At 43.7% G+C, this 20,849-nt stretch overlaps 1 protein-coding gene and 1 pseudogene across 1 annotated transcript; both read left to right on the plus strand.

The window, feature by feature from the left end:
* Window positions 1-12,078: 12,078 nt before the first annotated feature.
* On the plus strand, window positions 12,079-13,773 carry LOC131675835 (ral guanine nucleotide dissociation stimulator-like 1; annotated as a pseudogene).
* An 871-nt stretch (window positions 13,774-14,644) lies between these two features.
* Window positions 14,645-17,408, plus strand: LOC131675836 (uncharacterized). The gene is made up of 2 exons (XM_058954976.1): window positions 14,645-14,826; window positions 16,883-17,408. The coding sequence occupies exons 1-2, from the start codon at window positions 14,645-14,647 to the stop codon at window positions 17,406-17,408; spliced, it is 708 nt and encodes a 235-aa protein (XP_058810959.1).
* The last annotated feature ends 3,441 nt before the right edge of the window (window positions 17,409-20,849 follow it).

Here is a 20,849-nt window from a genome sequence, read left to right on the forward strand (position 1 = left end):
TTCTGTGTGGCCGCACTCTGAAACGCGTAATTCCGGAACCAGAATTCCGATCGATCCAAAATTCAATAGTAGCCGATGGGAAGGTTGCACCTTTCATTTGAGACTAAGTTTGGGCAAATCGGTCCAGCCATCTCTGAGAAAAATGAGTGACATTATTTGACACATACGCACATACATACACACAAACGCATACACACATACACACACATACACACACACATACACACATACACACACATACACACACATACACACATACATACACACACACATACAGACTTTTTCCGATCTCGACGAATTGAGTCGAATGGGATATGACACTCGGCCCTCCGGGCCGGGATTAGGTTGACGTTTTTCAGAGTGATTGCATAACCTTTCTATATAAGAAAGGCAAAAATGTGCCAAAATCCAAAAAAGTGAATCGTCGTCAAATTTTTTTTCGAGTTTGCATCAAATCTCGACGTTTCATGCACCTTGAACACATTTAGCATCAAAAATAAAAATTCTATTTTTAATTTTTCCTATAGTTTATATGAGAAATTTCTGTGTGGCCGCACTCTGAAACCCGTAATTCCGGAACCAGAATTCCGATCGATCCAAAATTCAATAGCAGCCGATGGGAAGGTTGTACCTTTCATTTGAGACTAAGTTTGGGCAAATCGGTCCAGCCATCTTTGAGAAAAATGAGTGACATTACTTGACACATACGCACATACAGTGGATAGGTGCTATCGGTGCCTTGAGTCCGGCCACAAAGCCTACGAGTGCAAGAGCATAGATAGGAGCAAACTATGTCGTCGCTGCGGCGAGGAGGGACATAAAGAGCGGGGTTTCACTAAGGCACACAAGTGCCTTATCTGCACCGCTAAGAAGCAAGCCCATAAACATGCTATGGGCGGACCTTCGTGTCCCTTCGGTGAGTTAAATAAGAAGAAGCCGTGAACGTCACACAGCTAAATCTTAACCATTGTGCAGCAGCCCAACAGCTGCTGTGGCAGTCGGTCTCGGAGTCGAGGACAGATGTCGCCCTCTTATCAGACCCGTACCGCATCCCTGCCGGCAACGGCAATTGGGTGTCGGACGGGTCTGGAATGGTGGCAATCTGTACAACGGGACGGTTCCCGGTTCAAGAGGTAATACACTCCTCCGCCGAGGGTTTTGCGATTGCCAAGATCAATGGTGTGTTCTATTGCAGCTGCTACGCCCCACCAAGGTGGCCAATAGAACAGTTCAACCAGATGATTAACAGGCTCTCGTCGGACCTAGTTGGCCGGAAACCGGTAGTCATAGCGGGAGACTTTAACGCTTGGGCAGTGGAGTGGGGCAGCCGCTGTACAAATAGCAGGGGTCAAGCGCTAATGGAGGCGCTTGCGAAACTCGATACTGTGCTAGCTAATAATGGCTCCGCTAGTACATTCCGTAGAAACGGAGTGGAGGCGTGGATTGACGTAACATTTGCCAGCCCGAGTCTGGCTCCAGGCATGGAATGGAGGGTAGACGAAGGCTACACCCATAGCGATCACTTAGCAATCCGCTTTAGGATCAACTATGGTGTGCAGCATCCGAGGGCGGGAGATCCCTGTCAGGTACGCGGGTGGAAGTCCAATCACTTCAAGAACCAAGAACTACTCGCAGTGGCTAAATCCCTAGCAATGAACAAAGCTCCAGGGCCGGATGGAGTTCCAAACAACGCTCTCAAGACAGCGATCATAGCGAACCCGAACATGTTCAGGTTAGCTATGTAGAGATGCCTTGACGAGTGCCGTTTCCCCGATAGATGGAAAAGGCAGAAATTGGTGCTGTTGCCGAAGCCCGGGAAGCCGCCAGGCGACCCATCGGCGTACAGACCAATCTGTCTGATCGACACGACTGGAAAACTGCTTGAGAGGATCATCCTCAACAGGCTAACCCCGTACGCGGAAGGTACGGACGGTCTGTCAAGCAACCAGATTGGCTTTCGGAAGGGTAAGTTCACAGTGGACGCTCTCAACTCAGTGATAAATGCTGCCGAGATAGCGATCCAACGGAAAAGGCGAGGTATTCAATACTGTGCGTTAGTGACACTTGACGTGAAGAACGCATTCAACAGCGCAAGCTGGGATGCCATCGCGCTCTCGTTACACCGGCTTACCCTACCGGTGGGTCTGTACCGGATCTTGGAAAGTTACTTCCAGAACCGCGTACTGCTATACGAGACCGATGCCGGTCAGAAAAGGGTTCCGATTACCGCCGGAGTCCCGCAGGGCTCGATCCTAGGCCCGGTGCTATGGAACCTCATGTATGACGGGGTTCTGAGACTGAAGTTCCCTCCTGGGGTCAAGATCGTCGGCTTTGCTGACGACGTAACCTTGGAGGTCTACGGGGAGTCAATTCTTGAGGTAGAACTAACCGCAGAACACGCGATCAGCACGGTGGAGGAATGGATGAGCGCGAGAGGCCTGGAGCTCGCTCATCATAAGACGGAGGTAGTTATCGTCAACAACCGCAAGTCGGCACAACATGCAGTTATCCATGTGGGAGAAGTCGCGATCACTTCACAGCGAAGTCTGAAGTCTCTCGGAGTCATTATAGACGACAAGCTGACCTTCGGCAGCCATGCCGACTATACATGCAAGAGAGCGTCGACTGCTGTTGCGGCTCTATCGAGAATGATGTCCAACAGCTCAAAGTTGTGCACCAGTAGACGTAGGTTACTGGCAGGCGTTGCCGTATCTATCCTCAGGTACGGCGGCCCGTCATGGTCAAGAGCACTGAGGGTAACCAGTTACCTACAGAAACTGGAGAGCATCTACCGCGTGATGTGCCTCAGAGTGATATCTGCCTACCGCACGGTATCACACGATGCATCCTGCGTGATAGCGAGCATGATGCCAGTCGGGCTGGCCATTCGGGAAGATGAGGAGTGCTTCGAGCTACGTGGAAATAGGGGAGTCCGCGAGCGCACCAGGGTGACCTCGGTCGCCAGATGGCAGCGTGAGTGGGACAACTCCTCGAAAGGTAGGTGGACCCACCGGCTGATACCTAGCATATCGAGTGGGAAGACCCCATGGGAAAGTTCACTTCCACCTGACACAATTCCTGTCAAGCCATGGCTGTTTCCGACAGTACCTCCACAGGTTCGGGCACGTGAAGGTCCCAGTCTGCCCGGACTGCCCAGGTGTAGACGAAACTGCCGAACACATACTGTTCGTATGTCATCGGTTCGACGTCGAAAGAAGAGCAATGCTTGACGTCTGTGCTAAGTAAGCCTAGCAAGGAATGAGTAAGGTGAGCACACAAGTCAGCCTCGCAAGGAACGAAAAAGGTGAGCACAAAAGTCAGCCTCATGTGGGAGTGTTTGAGAGTGAATCAAAGTGCGATTGAGAGAGCACCCAAGTAAGCCTCATACAGGACGTATGAACGCGTGAATGAGAGTGAATTAGTACATTTAGTACAGCCATCCCCCCAGAAGTAATACCGAGAGGTAGTTCCTGGGAGGAATGATGGCGGAGCCCAATGGAGTTTAGTCGGTATTATTGGCAGCCTCACCATTCGAGCCCGACACGCCCCCAGTGCACACCGTGTGGTAGATTGGACCCTACCAATAGCACGTGTACTGGGCTAGGACGTAAAGGTCTTCTCCATTGTAAAAAAAACACGCACACACACATACAGACTTTTTCCGATCTCGACGAACTGAGTCGAATGGGATATGACACTCGGCCCTCCGGGCCGGGATTAGGTTGACGTTTTTCAGAGTGATTGCATAACCTTTCTATATGAGAAAGGCAAAAATGTGCCAAAATCCAAAAAAGTGAATCGTCGTCAAATTTGTTTTCGAGTTTGCATCAAATCTCGACGTTTCATGCACCTTGAACACATTTAGCATCAAAAATAAAAATTCTATTTGCAATTTTTCCTATAGTTTATATGAGAAATTTCTGTGTGGCCGCACTCTGAAACGCGTAATTCCGGAACCAGAATTCCGATCGATCCAAAATTCAATAGTAGCCGATGGGAAGGTTGCACCTTTCATTTGAGACTAAGTTTGGGCAAATCGGTCCAGCCATCTCTGAGAAAAATGAGTGAAATTATTTGACACATACGCACATACATACACACAAACGCATACACACATACACACACATACACACACATACACACATACACACACATACACACACATACACACATACATACACACACACATACAGACTTTTTCCGATCTCGACGAATTGAGTCGAATGGGATATGACACTCGGCCCTCCGGGCCGGGATTAGGTTGACGTTTTTCAGAGTGATTGCATAACCTTTCTATATGAGAAAGGCAAAAATGTGCCAAAATCCAAAAAAGTGAATCGTCGTCAAATTTTTTTTCGAGTTTGCATCAAATCTCGACGTTTCATGCACCTTGAACACATTTAGCATCAAAAATAAAAATTCTATTTTTAATTTTTCCTATAGTTTATATGAGAAATTTCTGTGTGGCCGCACTCTGAAACCCGTAATTCCGGAACCAGAATTCCGATCGATCCAAAATTCAATAGCAGCCGATGGGAAGGTTGTACCTTTCATTTGAGACTAAGTTTGGGCAAATCGGTCCAGCCATCTTTGAGAAAAATGAGTGACATTATTTGACACATACGCACATACAGTGGATAGGTGCTATCGGTGCCTTGAGTCCGGCCACAAAGCCTACGAGTGCAAGAGCATAGATAGGAGCAAACTATGTCGTCGCTGCGGCGAGGAGGGACATAAAGAGCGGGGTTTCACTAAGGCACACAAGTGCCTTATCTGCACCGCTAAGAAGCAAGCCCATAAACATGCTATGGGCGGACCTTCGTGTCCCTTCGGTGAGTTAAATAAGAAGAAGCCGTGAACGTCACACAGCTAAATCTTAACCATTGTGCAGCAGCCCAACAGCTGCTGTGGCAGTCGGTCTCGGAGTCGAGGACAGATGTCGCCCTCTTATCAGACCCGTACCGCATCCCTGCCGGCAACGGCAATTGGGTGTCGGACGGGTCTGCAATGGTGGCAATCTGTACAACGGGACGGTTCCCGGTTCAAGAGGTAATACACTCCTCCGCCGAGGGTTTTGCGATTGCCAAGATCAATGGTGTGTTCTATTGCAGCTGCTACGCCCCACCAAGGTGGCCAATAGAACAGTTCAACCAGATGATTAACAGGCTCTCGTCGGACCTAGTTGGCCGGAAACCGGTAGTCATAGCGGGAGACTTTAACGCTTGGGCAGTGGAGTGGGGCAGCCGCTGTACAAATAGCAGGGGTCAAGCGCTAATGGAGGCGCTTGCGAAACTCGATACTGTGCTAGCTAATAATGGCTCCGCTAGTACATTCCGTAGAAACGGAGTGGAGGCGTGGATTGACGTAACATTTGCCAGCCCGAGTCTGGCTCCAGGCATGGAATGGAGGGTAGACGAAGGCTACACCCATAGCGATCACTTAGCAATCCGCTTTAGGATCAACTATGGTGTGCAGCATCCGAGGGCGGGAGATCCCTGTCAGGTACGCGGGTGGAAGTCCAATCACTTCAAGAACCAAGAACTACTCGCAGTGGCTAAATCCCTAGCAATGAACAAAGCTCCAGGGCCGGATGGAGTTCCAAACAACGCTCTCAAGACAGCGATCATAGCGAACCCGAACATGTTCAGGTTAGCTATGTAGAGATGCCTTGACGAGTGCCGTTTCCCCGATAGATGGAAAAGGCAGAAATTGGTGCTGTTGCCGAAGCCCGGGAAGCCGCCAGGCGACCCATCGGCGTACATACCAATCTGTCTGATCGACACGACTGGAAAACTGCTTGAGAGGATCATCCTCAACAGGCTAACCCCGTACGCGGAAGGTACGGACGGTCTGTCAAGCAACCAGATTGGCTTTCGGAAGGGTAAGTCCACAGTGGACGCTCTCAACTCAGTGATAAATACTGCCGAGATAGCGATCCAACGGAAAAGGCGAGGTATTCGATACTGTGCGTTAGTGACACTTGACGTGAAGAACGCATTCAACAGCGCAAGCTGGGATGCCATCGCGCTCTCGTTACACCGGCTTAGCCTACCGGTGGGTCTGTACCGGATCTTGGAAAGTTACTTCCAGAACCGCGTACTGCTATACGAGACCGGTGCCGGTCAGAAAAGGGTTCCGATTACCGCCGGAGTCCCGCAGGGCTCGATCCTAGGCCCGGTGCTATGGAACCTCATGTATGACGGGGTTCTGAGACTGAAGTTCCCTCCTGGGGTCAAGATCGTCGGCTTTGCTGACGACGTAACCTTGGAGGTCTACGGGGAGTCAATTCTTGAGGTAGAACTAACCGCAGAACACGCGATCAGCACGGTGGAGGAATGGATGAGCGCGAGAGGCCTGGAGCTCGCTCATCATAAGACGGAGGTAGTTATCGTTAACAACCGCAAGTCGGCACAACATGCAGTTATCCATGTGGGAGAAGTCGCGATCACTTCACAGCGAAGTCTGAAGTCTCTCGGAGTCATTATAGACGACAAGCTGACCTTCGGCAGCCATGTCGACTATACATGCAAGAGAGCGTCGACTGCTGTTGCGGCTCTATCGAGAATGATGTCCAACAGCTCAAAGTTGTGCACCAGTAGACGTAGGTTACTGGCAGGCGTTGCCGTATCTATCCTCAGGTACGGCGGCCCGTCATGGTCAAGAGCACTGAGGGTAACCAGTTACCTACAGAAACTGGAGAGCATCTACCGCGTGATGTGCCTCAGAGTGATATCTGCCTACCGCACGGTATCACACGATGCATCCTGCGTGATAGCGATCATGATGCCAGTCGGGCTGGTCATTCGGGAAGATGAGGAGTGCTTCGAGCTACGTGGAAATAGGGGAGCCCGCGAACGCACCAGTGTGACCTCGGTCGCCAGATGGCAGCGTGAGTGGGACAACTCCTCGAAAGGTAGGTGGACCCACCGGCTGATACCTAGCATATCGAGTGGGAAGACCCCATGGGGAAGTTCACCTCCACCTGACACAATTCCTGTCAAGCCATGGCTGTTTCCGACAGTACCTCCACAGGTTCGGGCACGTGAAGGTCCCAGTCTGCCCGGACTGCCCAGGTGTAGACGAAACTGCCGAACACATACTGTTCGTATGTCATCGGTTCGACGTCGAAAGAAGAGCAATGCTTGACGTCTGTGCTAAGTAAGCCTAGCAAGGAATGAGTAAGGTGAGCACACAAGTCAGCCTCGCAAGGAACGAAAAAGGTGAGCACAAAAGTCAGCCTCATGTGGGAGTGTTTGAGAGTGAATCAAAGTGCGATTGAGAGAGCACCCAAGTAAGCCTCATACAGGACGTATGAACGCGTGAATGAGAGTGAATTAGTACATTTAGTACAGCCATCCCCCCAGAAGTAATACCGAGAGGTAGTTCCTGGGAGGAATGATGGCGGACCCCAATGGAGTTTAGTCGGTATTATTGGCAGCCTCACCATTCGAGCCCGACACGCCCCCAGTGCACACCGTGTGGTAGATTGGACCCTACCAATAGCACGTGTACTGGGCTAGGACGTAAAGGTCTTCTCCATTGTAAAAAAAAACACGCACACACACACATACAGACTTTTTCCGATCTCGACGAACTGAGTCGAATGGGATATGACACTCGGCCCTCCGGGCCGGGATTAGGTTGACGTTTTTCAGAGTGATTGCATAACCTTTCTATATGAGAAAGGCAAAAATGTGCCAAAATCCAAAAAAGTGAATCGTCGTCAAATTTTTTTTCGAGTTTGCATCAAATCTCGACGTTTCATGCACCTTGAACACATTTAGCATCAAAAATAAATTAAAATAAAAATTCTATTTTTAATTTTTCCTATAGTTTATATGAGAAGTTTCTGTGTGGCCGCACTCTGAAACCCGTAATTCCGGAACCAGAATTCCGATCGATCCAAAATTCAATAGTAGCCGATGTGAAGGTTGCACCTTTCATTTGAGACTAAGTTTGGGCAAATCGGTCCAGCCATCTCTGAGAAAAATGAGTGACATTATTTGACACATACGCACATACATACACACATACACACACATACAGACTTTTTCCGATCTCGACGAACTGAGTCGAATGGGATATGACACTCGGCCCTCCGGGCCGGGATTAGAATGCCGTTTTTCAGAGTGATTGCATAACCTTTCTATATGAGAAAGGCAAAAAACGACTTTTTTTCTCATTTAATGACCCAATTGGCGGTTTTCGCAATCTACAACTACGACGACATGGTTGCAAAGGATCATTCATCGATTCATCATGTAATTCATTTTCTTGATTCCGCGTTACTTCGATATAGGAAAGTAATTGATCGGTGTTCTGTACTATCTCTTCACACGCTTGAAACTCCTCATCACTCGAACTTTCATTGCACTCGACCTCGTTGCCGATTCGTTCACATTCCCATGTTAAGTTTCCTGGAACTGTCGAACAATCCTCATGGTACACTAACGAAGGGGCTTGGTACGAGTAAGCTTTGCATCCAAAAACACGCAAAACTGATAAATCGGGTTTATCGCCAAACCATTCCTCGCCTGGTGTAGTATCGCTTGATAGAGCTCTCGTTGGACTCCGATTTGTAACGTAAACAGCTGCCATAATCGCTTCTCCCCACATGTCTTTAGATAAACCGCTTTCGTATATCATCGCTCTAGCCTTTTCCACAAGAGTACGGTTCATCCTTTCTGCTAAACCATTTTGCTCCGGAGTGTATGCCATCGTGTATTCAATTGCCACGACAGATCTTTCGTATTTCTGCAGAAACATACTCACCCCCATTGTCGCATCTTAATTTGGCCAATGGGAGATTGAATCCCGCCTCTACCATCGCTTTATAATCTTTAAATCGGTCTACTACTTCGTCCCTGGAAGCAATGAGGTACACAACAGTAAAATGAGTGCAGTCGTCGATAAATGATAGAAAATACTTATTGCCATCCCATGTAGCTGGCTTGACAGGTCCGCATACATCGGTATGAACACGTTCCAGTGGTCGACGTGCTCGCTTATCACGAGTTTAGAAAGGCGGTCGGTAGTGTTTTCCCATGACGCATGGTTCACAAAGGCCCACCCGAATAGAAATGTACAGTAACAAAACCTTGATTTTCACTGTGACAGTACAGTATTTTTACAATAATTTACAGTAAGTTTTAGTGTTATGCTACAATACAAAAACAATAAACTTTAACGTTTTTATAGTAAATTTCAATGTAAAATAGACTTTTACAGTGAAAAAGGGGGGGTGGTTATGTATGTTAACATTAAAAAAATCAGTTTTTCTCCATACATTTTTTTCTCGAAAACAGTAAAATTTAATGTGAATGCACTGTATCAGTTTTTTGCTGAACAGTGAAATTTATTGTTACATGAAATTTTATTGTAAATCTACTGTGAGAACTTGGCATCGAACAATGTTGAAACAGTAATAACTATAATATTTATTATTTTATGATTGTTTGTAGAGTAAATGCTATTGTAAAATTCTATCCGGGCAACGACTCTGTAATTGAGAAATCGATTCCGTTTACCATTTTCAATTTAGCCAAATCACGAACACTTTTCATACCTAAATGCCTTAATCTTCTATGCCATAGGAGATTTTTATCGATTGATGCTTGAACTACATTAGCCTCCCGACGATTCACTACGAAGGTTATCTCGTACAAATCCTGAGAACGTTTTCCTACTGCAAACAATACATCATTCGACCACAGTTCAACAACACCGCTCTTAAATACTACAGCAAAACCAGCCTTCTCCAGACGACTTACTGACATCAAATTGTGCCTGAGTCCCGGGGCATATAATACGTCTTGGATGTCACAATGAAACACCTCGTTGTTTACTTAGCTGGATGCAGCAATGAAACCCACTTTCTTAGCCACAATAGTTTGACCTTCTTCGGCGAGCGAAACAGGATAGGGTGTTGAAAGCTCTTTTTCTGTCATGAAATATGAATCATCACAAACCATGTGGTCTGTGCAGCCTGAATCAATGATCCAACAAATCGTTCGTACCGTGGTTTTGATTTCTCGCACTTTCCATTCCTTCTTTGAATAAAATGCAAAAGATCCTCGTTTTGATCCTCCTGATTGATCGAACTCATCTGAATGGTTTAGCTGAAAAACTTTCTTCTGTCCTCCTGACTGGTCAGTTTCATCCACCACTTCCTCCTGTTTGCAATTATATGCTTTATGTCCAAATTGTTTACATTTCCAGCACTTTCCAGTAAACTTCCTCATTCTTCCTAAGAAAGCTGCAGGCTGTACATCTTCAGCTTTAACATTGCTACGCTCATTACGCTTCAGCTCCTCATTCAAAAGTCTTGCCTTGACATTCGTCAGCGTCAAATTTGCCGGCTCGACTGTTTCCAACGCCGTGACAACATTGTCGTAAGATTGTGGTAAAGACAACAATAAATGACTCACCGCTTCCGTATCGCGAACATCCGCACCTGCTCCACGCAGCTCGTTGATGATTGACTCAAAGTTTAACAAATGCCGTTCCATCGATTCATTTTCCTTATATTTCAAGTTCAGCAACCGCTTTCGCAAGTACATCTCAGTAACAGCTCCTTTCTTTTCAAAAACATCACAAAGAGCCTGCCACATCTCGCGTGCAGAGGTTTTCAGCCGAACGTATTCCAAGTAAGAATCGGCCAGACACTTGACGATTAAACTTCGAGCCATCGCATCTCCTTGCTTCCATTCTACGCTTACCAAATTTGCTGCCGAAGGTTCTTTTTCTACGTGGTCCGACAAACTTTTCTTAAGTCCGACTGAGAGGTAGCGAAGTCGGACAACACGCGCAAAAGCGATGTGGCGTAGCCACATTGAGTGGTGGACACAAAATAAAATTGGCAACGCTAGCAAAATGTAAACACAAATGAACACTCCGGATGAACCTATCGTCAATTGACATTTCGACGAGTTTTGATTCGAGCCAATAATATGGGCCCTTAGATGTGAGTTACGTGAGTTTGAATGTAACAGATGAGCACTATAGTTACTATATTCATAGTTAGGCGGAGACACTGTGCGGAGCCAATTGAACGTGTCAAATGCCGGAGCCAATCGAGCATGACGTCACATAACATGTTCTTTTCGGATGTTTATGGAAAAGGTATTGTGATTATGGTTATTAATTATTTTACTTTTTCCTGGTGTTTTCGAACGTAGAAAAAAGAAAATGAACAAAATAAATTCTGAAACACCAAGACATGTATGAAATTACATCATATCATCGGATTCGTACATGTAAAGTTCTTGCTGACGACATCAACAATGGAACTATTATGCTAGAGCTTGAACATTTGCATGGGATGCCAGTGTTTTTTTTCCTGGAATAAGCGCTGCCAGTTTTTCGGCTTTTGTGTCCGCCTAACTATGAATATAGTAACTATAATGAGCACTATAAACACTCATAGTAATAAACTCGCGGCTGTAAAAACCGCAAAACTGGCAACTAGAAAAATAAGCATGTTAAACTGGCAACACTCTAAAATGTGCAAGCTCGAACGTACTCGACTGTATTCGATCATCTATTTTTATTAAAATATTTTTTCAAGAGGTTCAATATATGGATCAAAAGAGAAGTTATGCATTTGATACTGAGCAACAAGAAATAAAGAGAAGCAAAAAAATCCAATTTCTTTAAAAACACAAAGTTGATGAAAAAGAGCATAAGGCTGCGTTTACATAGCGATGTGAATGCATACATTTGCGATGCAAGCATGTAACGCACATCCAAAATTAAAAGCTGAATTTTTTCCAGTGTTTGCATTTGTTGACAAATGCTTTCGTGCAGTTTTCGTGTTTCTATTTTCAGGTCATGATTTACAAAACTTTTCATTGTTGCTACTTGGTAACACAAAAAAAATCGTTTATTGTAATTGTAAGTATTGAAAAGATATTAAAGACATAAAGACACTTAAAAAATCGACCAAATCTATTGCCAAGTTTTGTTTTTTTTCGCCGTCTACACATTTTCGGCACGCAATGTGGCGTCCAATACGTACGGTTCTTGGAAATCTGGAATTTTTAAAAAATACCACATCTCTTCAAACTACTCTTTGGCTGGATGGATTCCACGGAAAACTTGCAAAGGCTTCTGGCGTTTACATAAAAGCGGTTACCAAATTCAGAAATACACGTTAAAGCTTGACACAGGTGAGTTCGACTGATATTTGTCAAAACCAGCCCATTCCAATCATTACTTCTCTTCGGCCAGGTATACAAATAGGCTAGACCAGTACAGTAGAATACCCTCGCCATTGCCATGGTCCAGTAATTACCATGATCTGACCGACCAGTTTTGAGGGCTCTGTTTACAACCTGCCTTCTGGAGGCCACCTTCGCATCTGCTGAACTCGTACCGATTTCCCAATATCTCCGTGAGGCACTTTGCCGAACAACTGACCCGAATGGAGCAATATGGTCCAGTAGGGACAAGCACGAGTGCGGATCGGTACTCACCACCGTTCAATGCGGTATCCTTCCGGGTGATATCCACTGTGTCTCGAACAACTGGTAAGACTAACTATATTTTAACTAAATTTATATTCTAACGAGCTAGTTTTTACTAGGAACGATCCCTTCTCATTCTCCACTTGGATTGACAATGCACAGGAGCTTCGACTGTTGAAAAACTTCTCCTTAAAGGCGATCATCTCAGGGCTGCAATCGAATGCCGTCTATCGACTGTCGAAAACCTGGGCTATGTTGTCTCGAGAACAATAACACCTGGGCACAACAGGAAGTGCAGGTGCGGGAAGGTATTGCCAAGTTTGCCGAAACGGTAGGCGAGAACGACCGGCATCTGCAGAAGGTATTTCAGAAGCAGAACAAGTTAATTAGCCACGGACCCATACCTTATCTGGGGACATTCTTGACACCTAACGATGATTCATGCTGCCATCCCTGGTACGCTACAGGATGGCTTGATCAATTTCGACAAGCGACGGATGGAGTTCGAGGTGCCAGCACAGATCAGACTGCTACAAGGTGCTGCCGATACATATCATCTGCTAGAGGATGCTCTGACCAAATGTCCCAGCCACCAGAGACACAAAAAGAGTGACTCGATCGCATTCAACAGGAGTAGTGGTCCTGGTTCTCAATTCTACTATGATATCAGCAGTGCGTCCAATCAGAGGTAAGTTGGTTGTCAGAAATGCAATTTGTGAAAACCAACCTTGATTTGTCTTATTTGTAGCAACAGCTTAAATATTCGCTAGATCGGGACGTCACACCGCCGTATGCTTCGATACTCTCGGTGGCTTGTAGCGTATTGTCTGTTTCGATGAAATCGACTACTTCGAGTAATCAGAAATTGAATTACCTTAACGGTCGCGTCATCCGAATGCCCCAATCAAACCGAGACACTACGGGAAACTTGGTCTCCAAGGGGCACAACAACGGATTTGATGCCCCCATCATCAACGGGCAGCCGAAGGACGATTCGCCACTGCAGAAGAGCTCACCGGATTTTTACATTATGAATGATACCTACGAAACGGAGCATGTCGAGCTGGATGGAATTGTGCTGTATAAAAGCATTACGCTGCGTAACAACGAGCGAACACCGCAGGTCATCTGAAATGCGATGCTAAAGCGCGGGCTGGATGGCGATCCCGATAAGTATACGCTGGAACAGGTTCTGCCAGACAAGAAACTGCTGTTGCCGAACAACGCCAATGTGTAATACGCGGTCAACACGGCTTACAATCTGAACTTTATCCTGAGGCCAAAGAAGGACACGGATATTGGACGATAGAGAACGATTAGAAAAGGAGGGGAAATTTGTATTGTAAATATATTTATTCGAGCAGAAATATTTTCCCCACATTTGAACGAGAAGTCTCTTTGAAGAACTTACTGATATTATCGCAGCGTTGTATTAAACGAGGGATCTTGAGAGTCGATTATACAAGAATGCATTTTAGCCGCATTAAACGTATTAAGTTTTAGAGGACCATATTCAATAAATGATAACAGAATAGACTTTAGAAGCAGCTTGGTTGGATGTACATCCGTGTTTGAACGGAATTCAAAACTGCACTGAACGAACGAAACCGATTCTTAGTAACAGTATAGTTGAAAGACTTGTGCTGCGAACTTGCTAACTTTGACGCTCGAACATACGACTGGCTAATTAAACTAGTGCCGTTGCACCGCCCGAGCAAACTAACAATTTCGGTACCATGCCGGGGATGTTAACAAACATACAGAGGACTGTAGGTATTCACCCCGATTCTGTATTCCGAACGAATCGAAATATTTCGATCGAGTAGTTAAATTGCATCCTACATTTCGTTCGAGTTATTTTGAAATCCGAAAATCATCCGTTCGAGCTGGTAATTTTTCGAACATCATACGTTCGACCACCAGACCCATTCCTGTTTTCGTTCGAGAGACTGGTTGCTGTCAATTTTATCCGACAAACTTTTATTGCGGATTCGTGTGATTTGCATAATCGAAATCTTAGCTGTAGTCCGGTTCTCTTCGTTCACACTGGTCAAGGAACAGTGAATGTAAAGATGTAAGTTGAATTATTTTCATTTATTTTTTCCGCTCAACATAACGTTTGTCTACAATTACAGGGAAAAACATACGAACAAGACAACCACAAAAAACAATTCGAGAGGATGGTGCAATTACTGGATGCAAAACCTGATATTGCAAAGGGTTTTGTTCGTGGAAACTCCGCGAGTTCCGTATCCTTTTGGGACGATCTGGCAGCCGAACTTAACAGCTTGGGACCGCCTAGCCGCGACGGCACTGGATGGAAAAAGGTAATTGTTGCTAAAATTGATCCGAAAACACAACGGTAATACCTTTTTGCCTTTCTCATATAGAAAGGTTATGCAATCACTCTGAAAAACGTCAACCTAATCCCGGCCCGGAGGGCCGAGTGTCATATCCCATTCGACTCAGTTCGTCGAGATCGGAAAAAGTCTGTATGTGTGTGTGTATGTATGTATGTGTGTGTGTATGTGTGTGTATGTGTGTGTGTGTGTATGTATGTGCGTATGTGTCAAATAATGTCACTCATTTTTCTCAGAGATGGCTTGACCGATTTGCCCAAACTTAGTCTCAAATGAAAGGTGCAACCTTCCCATCGGCTGCTATTGAATTTTGGATCGATCGGAATTCTGGTTCCGGAATTACGGGTTTCAGAGTGCGGCCACACAGAAATTTCTCATATAAACTATAGGAAAAATTAAAAACTGAATTTTTATTTTTGATGCTAAATGTGTTCAAGGTGCATGAAACGTCGAGATTTGATGTAAACTCGAAAACAAAATTTGACTACGATTCACTTTTTTGGATTTTGGCACATTTTTGCCTTTCTCATATAGAAAGGTTATGCAATCACTCTGAAAAACGTCAACCTAATCCCGGCCCGGAGGGCCGAGTGTCATATCCCATTCGACTCAGTTCGTCGAGATCGGAAAAAGTCTGTATGTGTGTGTGTATGTATGTATGTGTGTGTGTATGTGTGTGTATGTGTGTGTGTATGTATGTGCGTATGTGTCAAATAATGTCACTCATTTTTCTCAGAGATGGCTTGACCGATTTGCCCAAACTTAGTCTCAAATGAAAGGTGCAACCTTCCCATCGGCTGCTATTGAATTTTGGATCGATCGGAATTCTGGTTCCGGAATTACGGGTTTCAGAGTGCGGCCACACAGAAATTTCTCATATAAACTATAGGAAAAATTAAAAACTGAATTTTTATTTTTGATGCTAAATGTGTTCAAGGTGCATGAAACGTCGAGATTTGATGTAAACTCGAAAACAAAATTTGACTACGATTCACTTTTTTGGATTTTGGCACATTTTTGCCTTTCTCATATAGAAAGGTTATGCAATCACTCTGAAAAACGTCAACCTAATCCCGGCCAAATTTTTTTTTCGACTCGTTTAGGGTTTCTGGATTTTAACAGGGGCGTAGTTGATGGTTTACGGAGAGAGGTTACACCCCCCCTCTACTGTTCGCGCCCCTCCTTTAAAAATCTCCTTAAATCACCCCTCAGACCACCACCCCATCCAGCCCTCATACCCCTCCCTTTCAACCCCATCATTTTTAAACCACCACTATATCACAAAGCATACCAGTTTAAGCTGGGAAGTCGTTCGTTCATGGGACTTTCGCCCTCCTCACATACCCACCCCCGCATGACAAAATGAGTTAGCAAGCAGATAACATTGATCTAATGCTGATTAGGCTAATGAAGTATGATATTTTTTTGTTTCAAGTGTTTCACCGTCGACACGTAGCTCATCAAGTTCGTGGCTGGCATGCCATTGTGTAAAGGTGCAAAGTGTACTAAGAATGTAATGGATATTTCCACAATTATGTTGAACATAAAAAGCCTCCGTGCCATAGTTTAGAGAAATGAGAAAGGCACAATTGCACCGCTAGGTGGATTAAAACAGGTTTTTTAATTTTATATTACCGTAGCTGTTTCGAAAAATTGTCATAATCAATGTTTGGTGTTTAGACCATTTGGGCATAAAGTTTCCTTCCTACATATGGTGCGAACATTAACGTTCTTCTCACACCAGCTGATCAAGACGACCAAACTAAGTCTCAAGGCGCTGTTTACTGATTCTGATGGTTAAAGTTTTCGATTTGGATTTTTTTCTTTTACAAAATTTTAGAACTCGAAAAATAATTTCTTTTCTTGTACATAGTTGTCATGTCATAAGAATATAATATACATTTGAAAGCTTTTAATGAATATAAACAACGATAAAATTCTCGTGTTCATGATTCAGAAAGGCACAATTGCACCGCTAGGTGGATTAAAACAGGTTTTTATATAGGTGTGGGCTGACTATAAATCAGCATTGAAACGTAAACTGTCTCATAATAAAAGGGAGCTAAATGCGACCGGTGGAGGACCCAACAAGTTGATCCATTTATCTGAGCTGGAGGAACAGGCTGTGCAGCTAACCGGATTAACAGCAACGGTGGATGGAATAGCAGGTAGTTCCTCGCAAGGTGCTCCAAAGGCGTACGACAAAGAGAATGTTGACATTAACAGTGGCTGTTCCGAGGAATCCATAAGTGGAATTAATGAGACTGGTCTTTCTCAGCATTCCCAGTCTAGACGGCCTAGACAAACTACTGGCAAATTACTAGAATTGCAGGTCAAACAACAACAACAATTTCACGCAGATGTCAAATCAGTTATGAGTTCCTCAAACAAAAAGTTGGATGATCTGATACATTACCAGCGCCAATCAGCGAAAGCGTTGATATCCATTGATGCGACTCTTAAGCAACAATCACATGAACAACAGCGTCACAACAAGGAGATGGAAAGGCTTACCTCAGAGAAGCTTGAACTGAAAAGAAGAATTCTAGAAATGCAAATAGCTTATGTTTCGGAAGCAAATTAATAATATGTTGATATCTTAAATAAACGCAATAAAATGCTTGCTATCTTATTTTCTTTCCCTTTAGTTCGACAGAAATTAATTCTGGAAAAATTAAGGATATCTGGACAAAACTTCGCAAAACTTATATTCATTCTAAATATATTTTTTGAAAGAGATCAAACAATCGGTTCTTTTTCGACTAAATTGGGCATAAGAATTTGTTGAGGATTCCGCCAGCAGTGATACTAAGATGAGGAACGTTAGCTTCTATTTGGTTATTTTTGTTGTATAGGACAATAGGGATCTTTAGGGGTGTTCGAGTTAAGGCATATTTTGGTACAGATTAGTACCGTGAGTTAATATCTCAGTCCTTTTCCAATTGTTAGGCCCGAAACTATTGAAAAAAAAAAACATTTTTTTAGTTTGTTTCCTTTTAGGACAATAACACATCCAAACCAATGCGACTTGCACGACTCTATAGGTTGCCTTATCAGATCTAGCATAGATCTTTTTTCGCATCGGGGAAATATTCGCATTCACGCCCACGCGAACTGTATCTTGGGGGTCATTCATATATCTGTCACCGTCGCACATATCATTGTAGTTATGATGTTCGCGATCAGATGTTCTTCCTAATTTCTTTCCCTTTCGGGTCACGAGCGTGAATCCTCCGTCATTGCTAGTAGCTTCCTTACTAATAGTATTAGCTGTTGAGTTGGTGGGTGTTGGCATTTCTCTTTGTAGATGATCTTTCCTCAGCAGTTTCTGGACATTGTTGTCCGTAGATTATGTATGTATTTGTATGTATGCATACATCGGAACATATCCAGAGATTTATATTGTATTGTGAATTAAATGCCAAAATGCACTGGCGACGGAAGCGGAACGGCAACGAAATCATAGCGGTTGATAAATTTTGACCAAACCAAAGCGACTTTCCTTTTCCAAACATTTGACATTTGGGGTTTTTCATTAATAACATAGAAATTTTCTATGGGGCTAACCTTAAACTGTTTTAAAACTTGTAGGATTTACTAAAGAACGTAATAAAGTAATTTGAGGTTTGGCCAATATTCTCCGAAGACCCTGGAACCGATAACAAAAGGCCAATAATGAATGCTCATTGCTCATTGGATCCACAGAGAAAATGACTCCAAAAATGACAAAAACAGTGTAGGTGGCAGTAGATAGTCTAAGAATCATTCCAACCATTTTCAAACTACGAGGAAACTTGACCGGTTCACCAATGAATCCGGAATATGGTCCCGGGGATCACTTTCATCACATCGCAAACCTTCATCATGGGACATATAAAAAAACATCTACTGAGCTTAGCAAGATATTTGAAAGCATTCAAAACATTTTAGGATGCCATTTGACCACGAATGCCATTTCCAGTGAATCCAGAATATGGTCCCAAAGGGTCACTTTGATCAAATCGCAAACCATCATCACGCGACATATCAAAAAACATCTACTGAGCCTCACAAGATAATTGAAGGCATTCGAAACAAGTTTGGAGGCCATTTGGCCGCGATGGTCAATTCCGGTGTATCCGGAATCTAGTCCCAGAAGGTCACTTTTACGAAATCGCATACCTTCATCATGCGACATATAAAAAAACATCTAAAGACCTTCACAAGATATTTGAAAGCATTCAAAGCAAGTTTGGGGGCCATTTAGCCGCGGTGGTCAATTCCGGTGAATCCGGAATATGGTCCTAAATGGTCGTACGAAATCGCAAATCTTCATCTTCAGACGTATCGAAAAACATCTAATGAGCTTCACAAGATGGACGAAAGTATTTAAAACAAGTTTCGAGGCCATTTGACCGCGGTGGTCAGTTTCGGTGAATTCCGAATATGGTCCCAAAGGGTCACTTTTATCTTATCGCAAACCATCACCATGCGACATGTCAAAAAAAATCTATTGAGCTTTGCAAGATGATCGCACACTCAGGCAAAAAATACAGCGAATTTCATAGGAATATCGTATACTTTTTAGCCACAAGTAGCACGTATGAAAATCATAAGATTATCTTATGAAACGGCATTTATTTTGTCAAATCGGTTTGCTATGATTTCATGTTCCATAAGGCATCTTTGATTTATCATAAGACAATATTATATATTTCTCATATGTTTATGAGAATCATAAGATGCTCGTATGAAATTCAAATGACTGGCATATGCAATACCTTATAAAGTAATAAGATAATCATAAAAGCCGTATGTTTTTCATGTTAATCTTATGAAAACATAGTTTTGTTACTTTTCTATGCATCATAAGATATATCTTATGAATTTCGTTATACGTTTTGCCTGGGTGTAGGCATTTAAAACAATTTTGGAGGACATGTGGCAAAATTTAGATTAGGACGTAAGTAACATTGAGAGCCTCTCTTTGTTTACTTTCTCTTTCGTTCATTACGACGTCACGACGTCAGTGTTAACTTTGCACTAATTTTCCAGTACATATCGAAAGCCGATGGTTATTGCTAGAATATTATGCAAGGAGTTGAGTACTAAATGTTGAAACGACCGAGTAATGAATAGTAGAGAAAGACCCCAAAGTGAATCTCTAATTGTTACGTCCTATTCAAAATTTTCTCCAGAGTTTACATCGATATTGAAGGTGCTTTTAACAACGTGTCTTTTGAATCCATTTTGGAAGCAGCACATGGTCATGGAGTACCTCCATATACCACGCAATGTTTAGCAACCGACGTCTGTACCCATCGTTAAGGGGTTATATATGTTGAGGTCAAAAACTCAAAAAAATATTTATTCTTCTATCGTAAAGTTTAGGTTCTTAAGAATGTTATCTCAAATGTTTATAGAGACCGGAGCAGTGGACGCAAAGTTATAGCGTTTTCAATCTGGCTCCCTTACGGAGGTGTGGCTTATACTTGAAATTTTAAACGCGATTATCTCGAAATCGTGTATCCCAAAAATGTCTTTGTTACTATGTTTTAATTGCCGCAAGGTTCTACTGTATCGATTTTGTTGGCTGTTTTCTGCAAATTTAAGACTAAGATAAACGAATGTAATGAAATTGAAAGACGGATAGGTATTCAAGAGCGAATCAGTTATAAACTTGGAACGGCCGTCGGCGGTAAAACATGATGATGAGCTATTTTCTATCAAAGATCATGCGGTAGACTTGGGTGCAACGCCCAACTCCGCCTGGCAAACGATTCTTCACATTTCCTTTCGATCATGTCCATATGCGCCTGCCTAGTCCTAGTTTTCCGTTCTAAGTTTATAGCTGATTGGCTTTAGAATACCTATCCGTCTTTCAATTTCATTGCTTTTGAAGAATTTTTTTTAATCAATCCTTCAACGATACCACAGGTACATATACTAATGAATTTGTTTTAGTTTTATTCTTTCTTTTTTGCCTTTCTCATATAGAAAGGTTATGCAATCACTCTGAAAAACGTCAACCTAATCCCGGCCCGGA

This window comes from Topomyia yanbarensis, chromosome 1 (assembly GCF_030247195.1).
Source record: "Topomyia yanbarensis strain Yona2022 chromosome 1, ASM3024719v1, whole genome shotgun sequence".
NCBI lineage: Eukaryota > Metazoa > Arthropoda > Insecta > Diptera > Culicidae > Topomyia > Topomyia yanbarensis.

Bases quoted from the DNA above. Each gene is read 5' to 3' on its own strand.
- LOC131675836 (XM_058954976.1), top strand. From the start codon at position 14,645: ATGGTGCAATTACTGGATGCAAAACCTGATATTGCAAAGGGTTTTGTT. The intron at 14,827-16,882 runs GTAATACCTTTT...TCATAATAAAAG, and splicing joins ATTGATCCGAAAACACAACG to GGAGCTAAATGCGACCGGTG.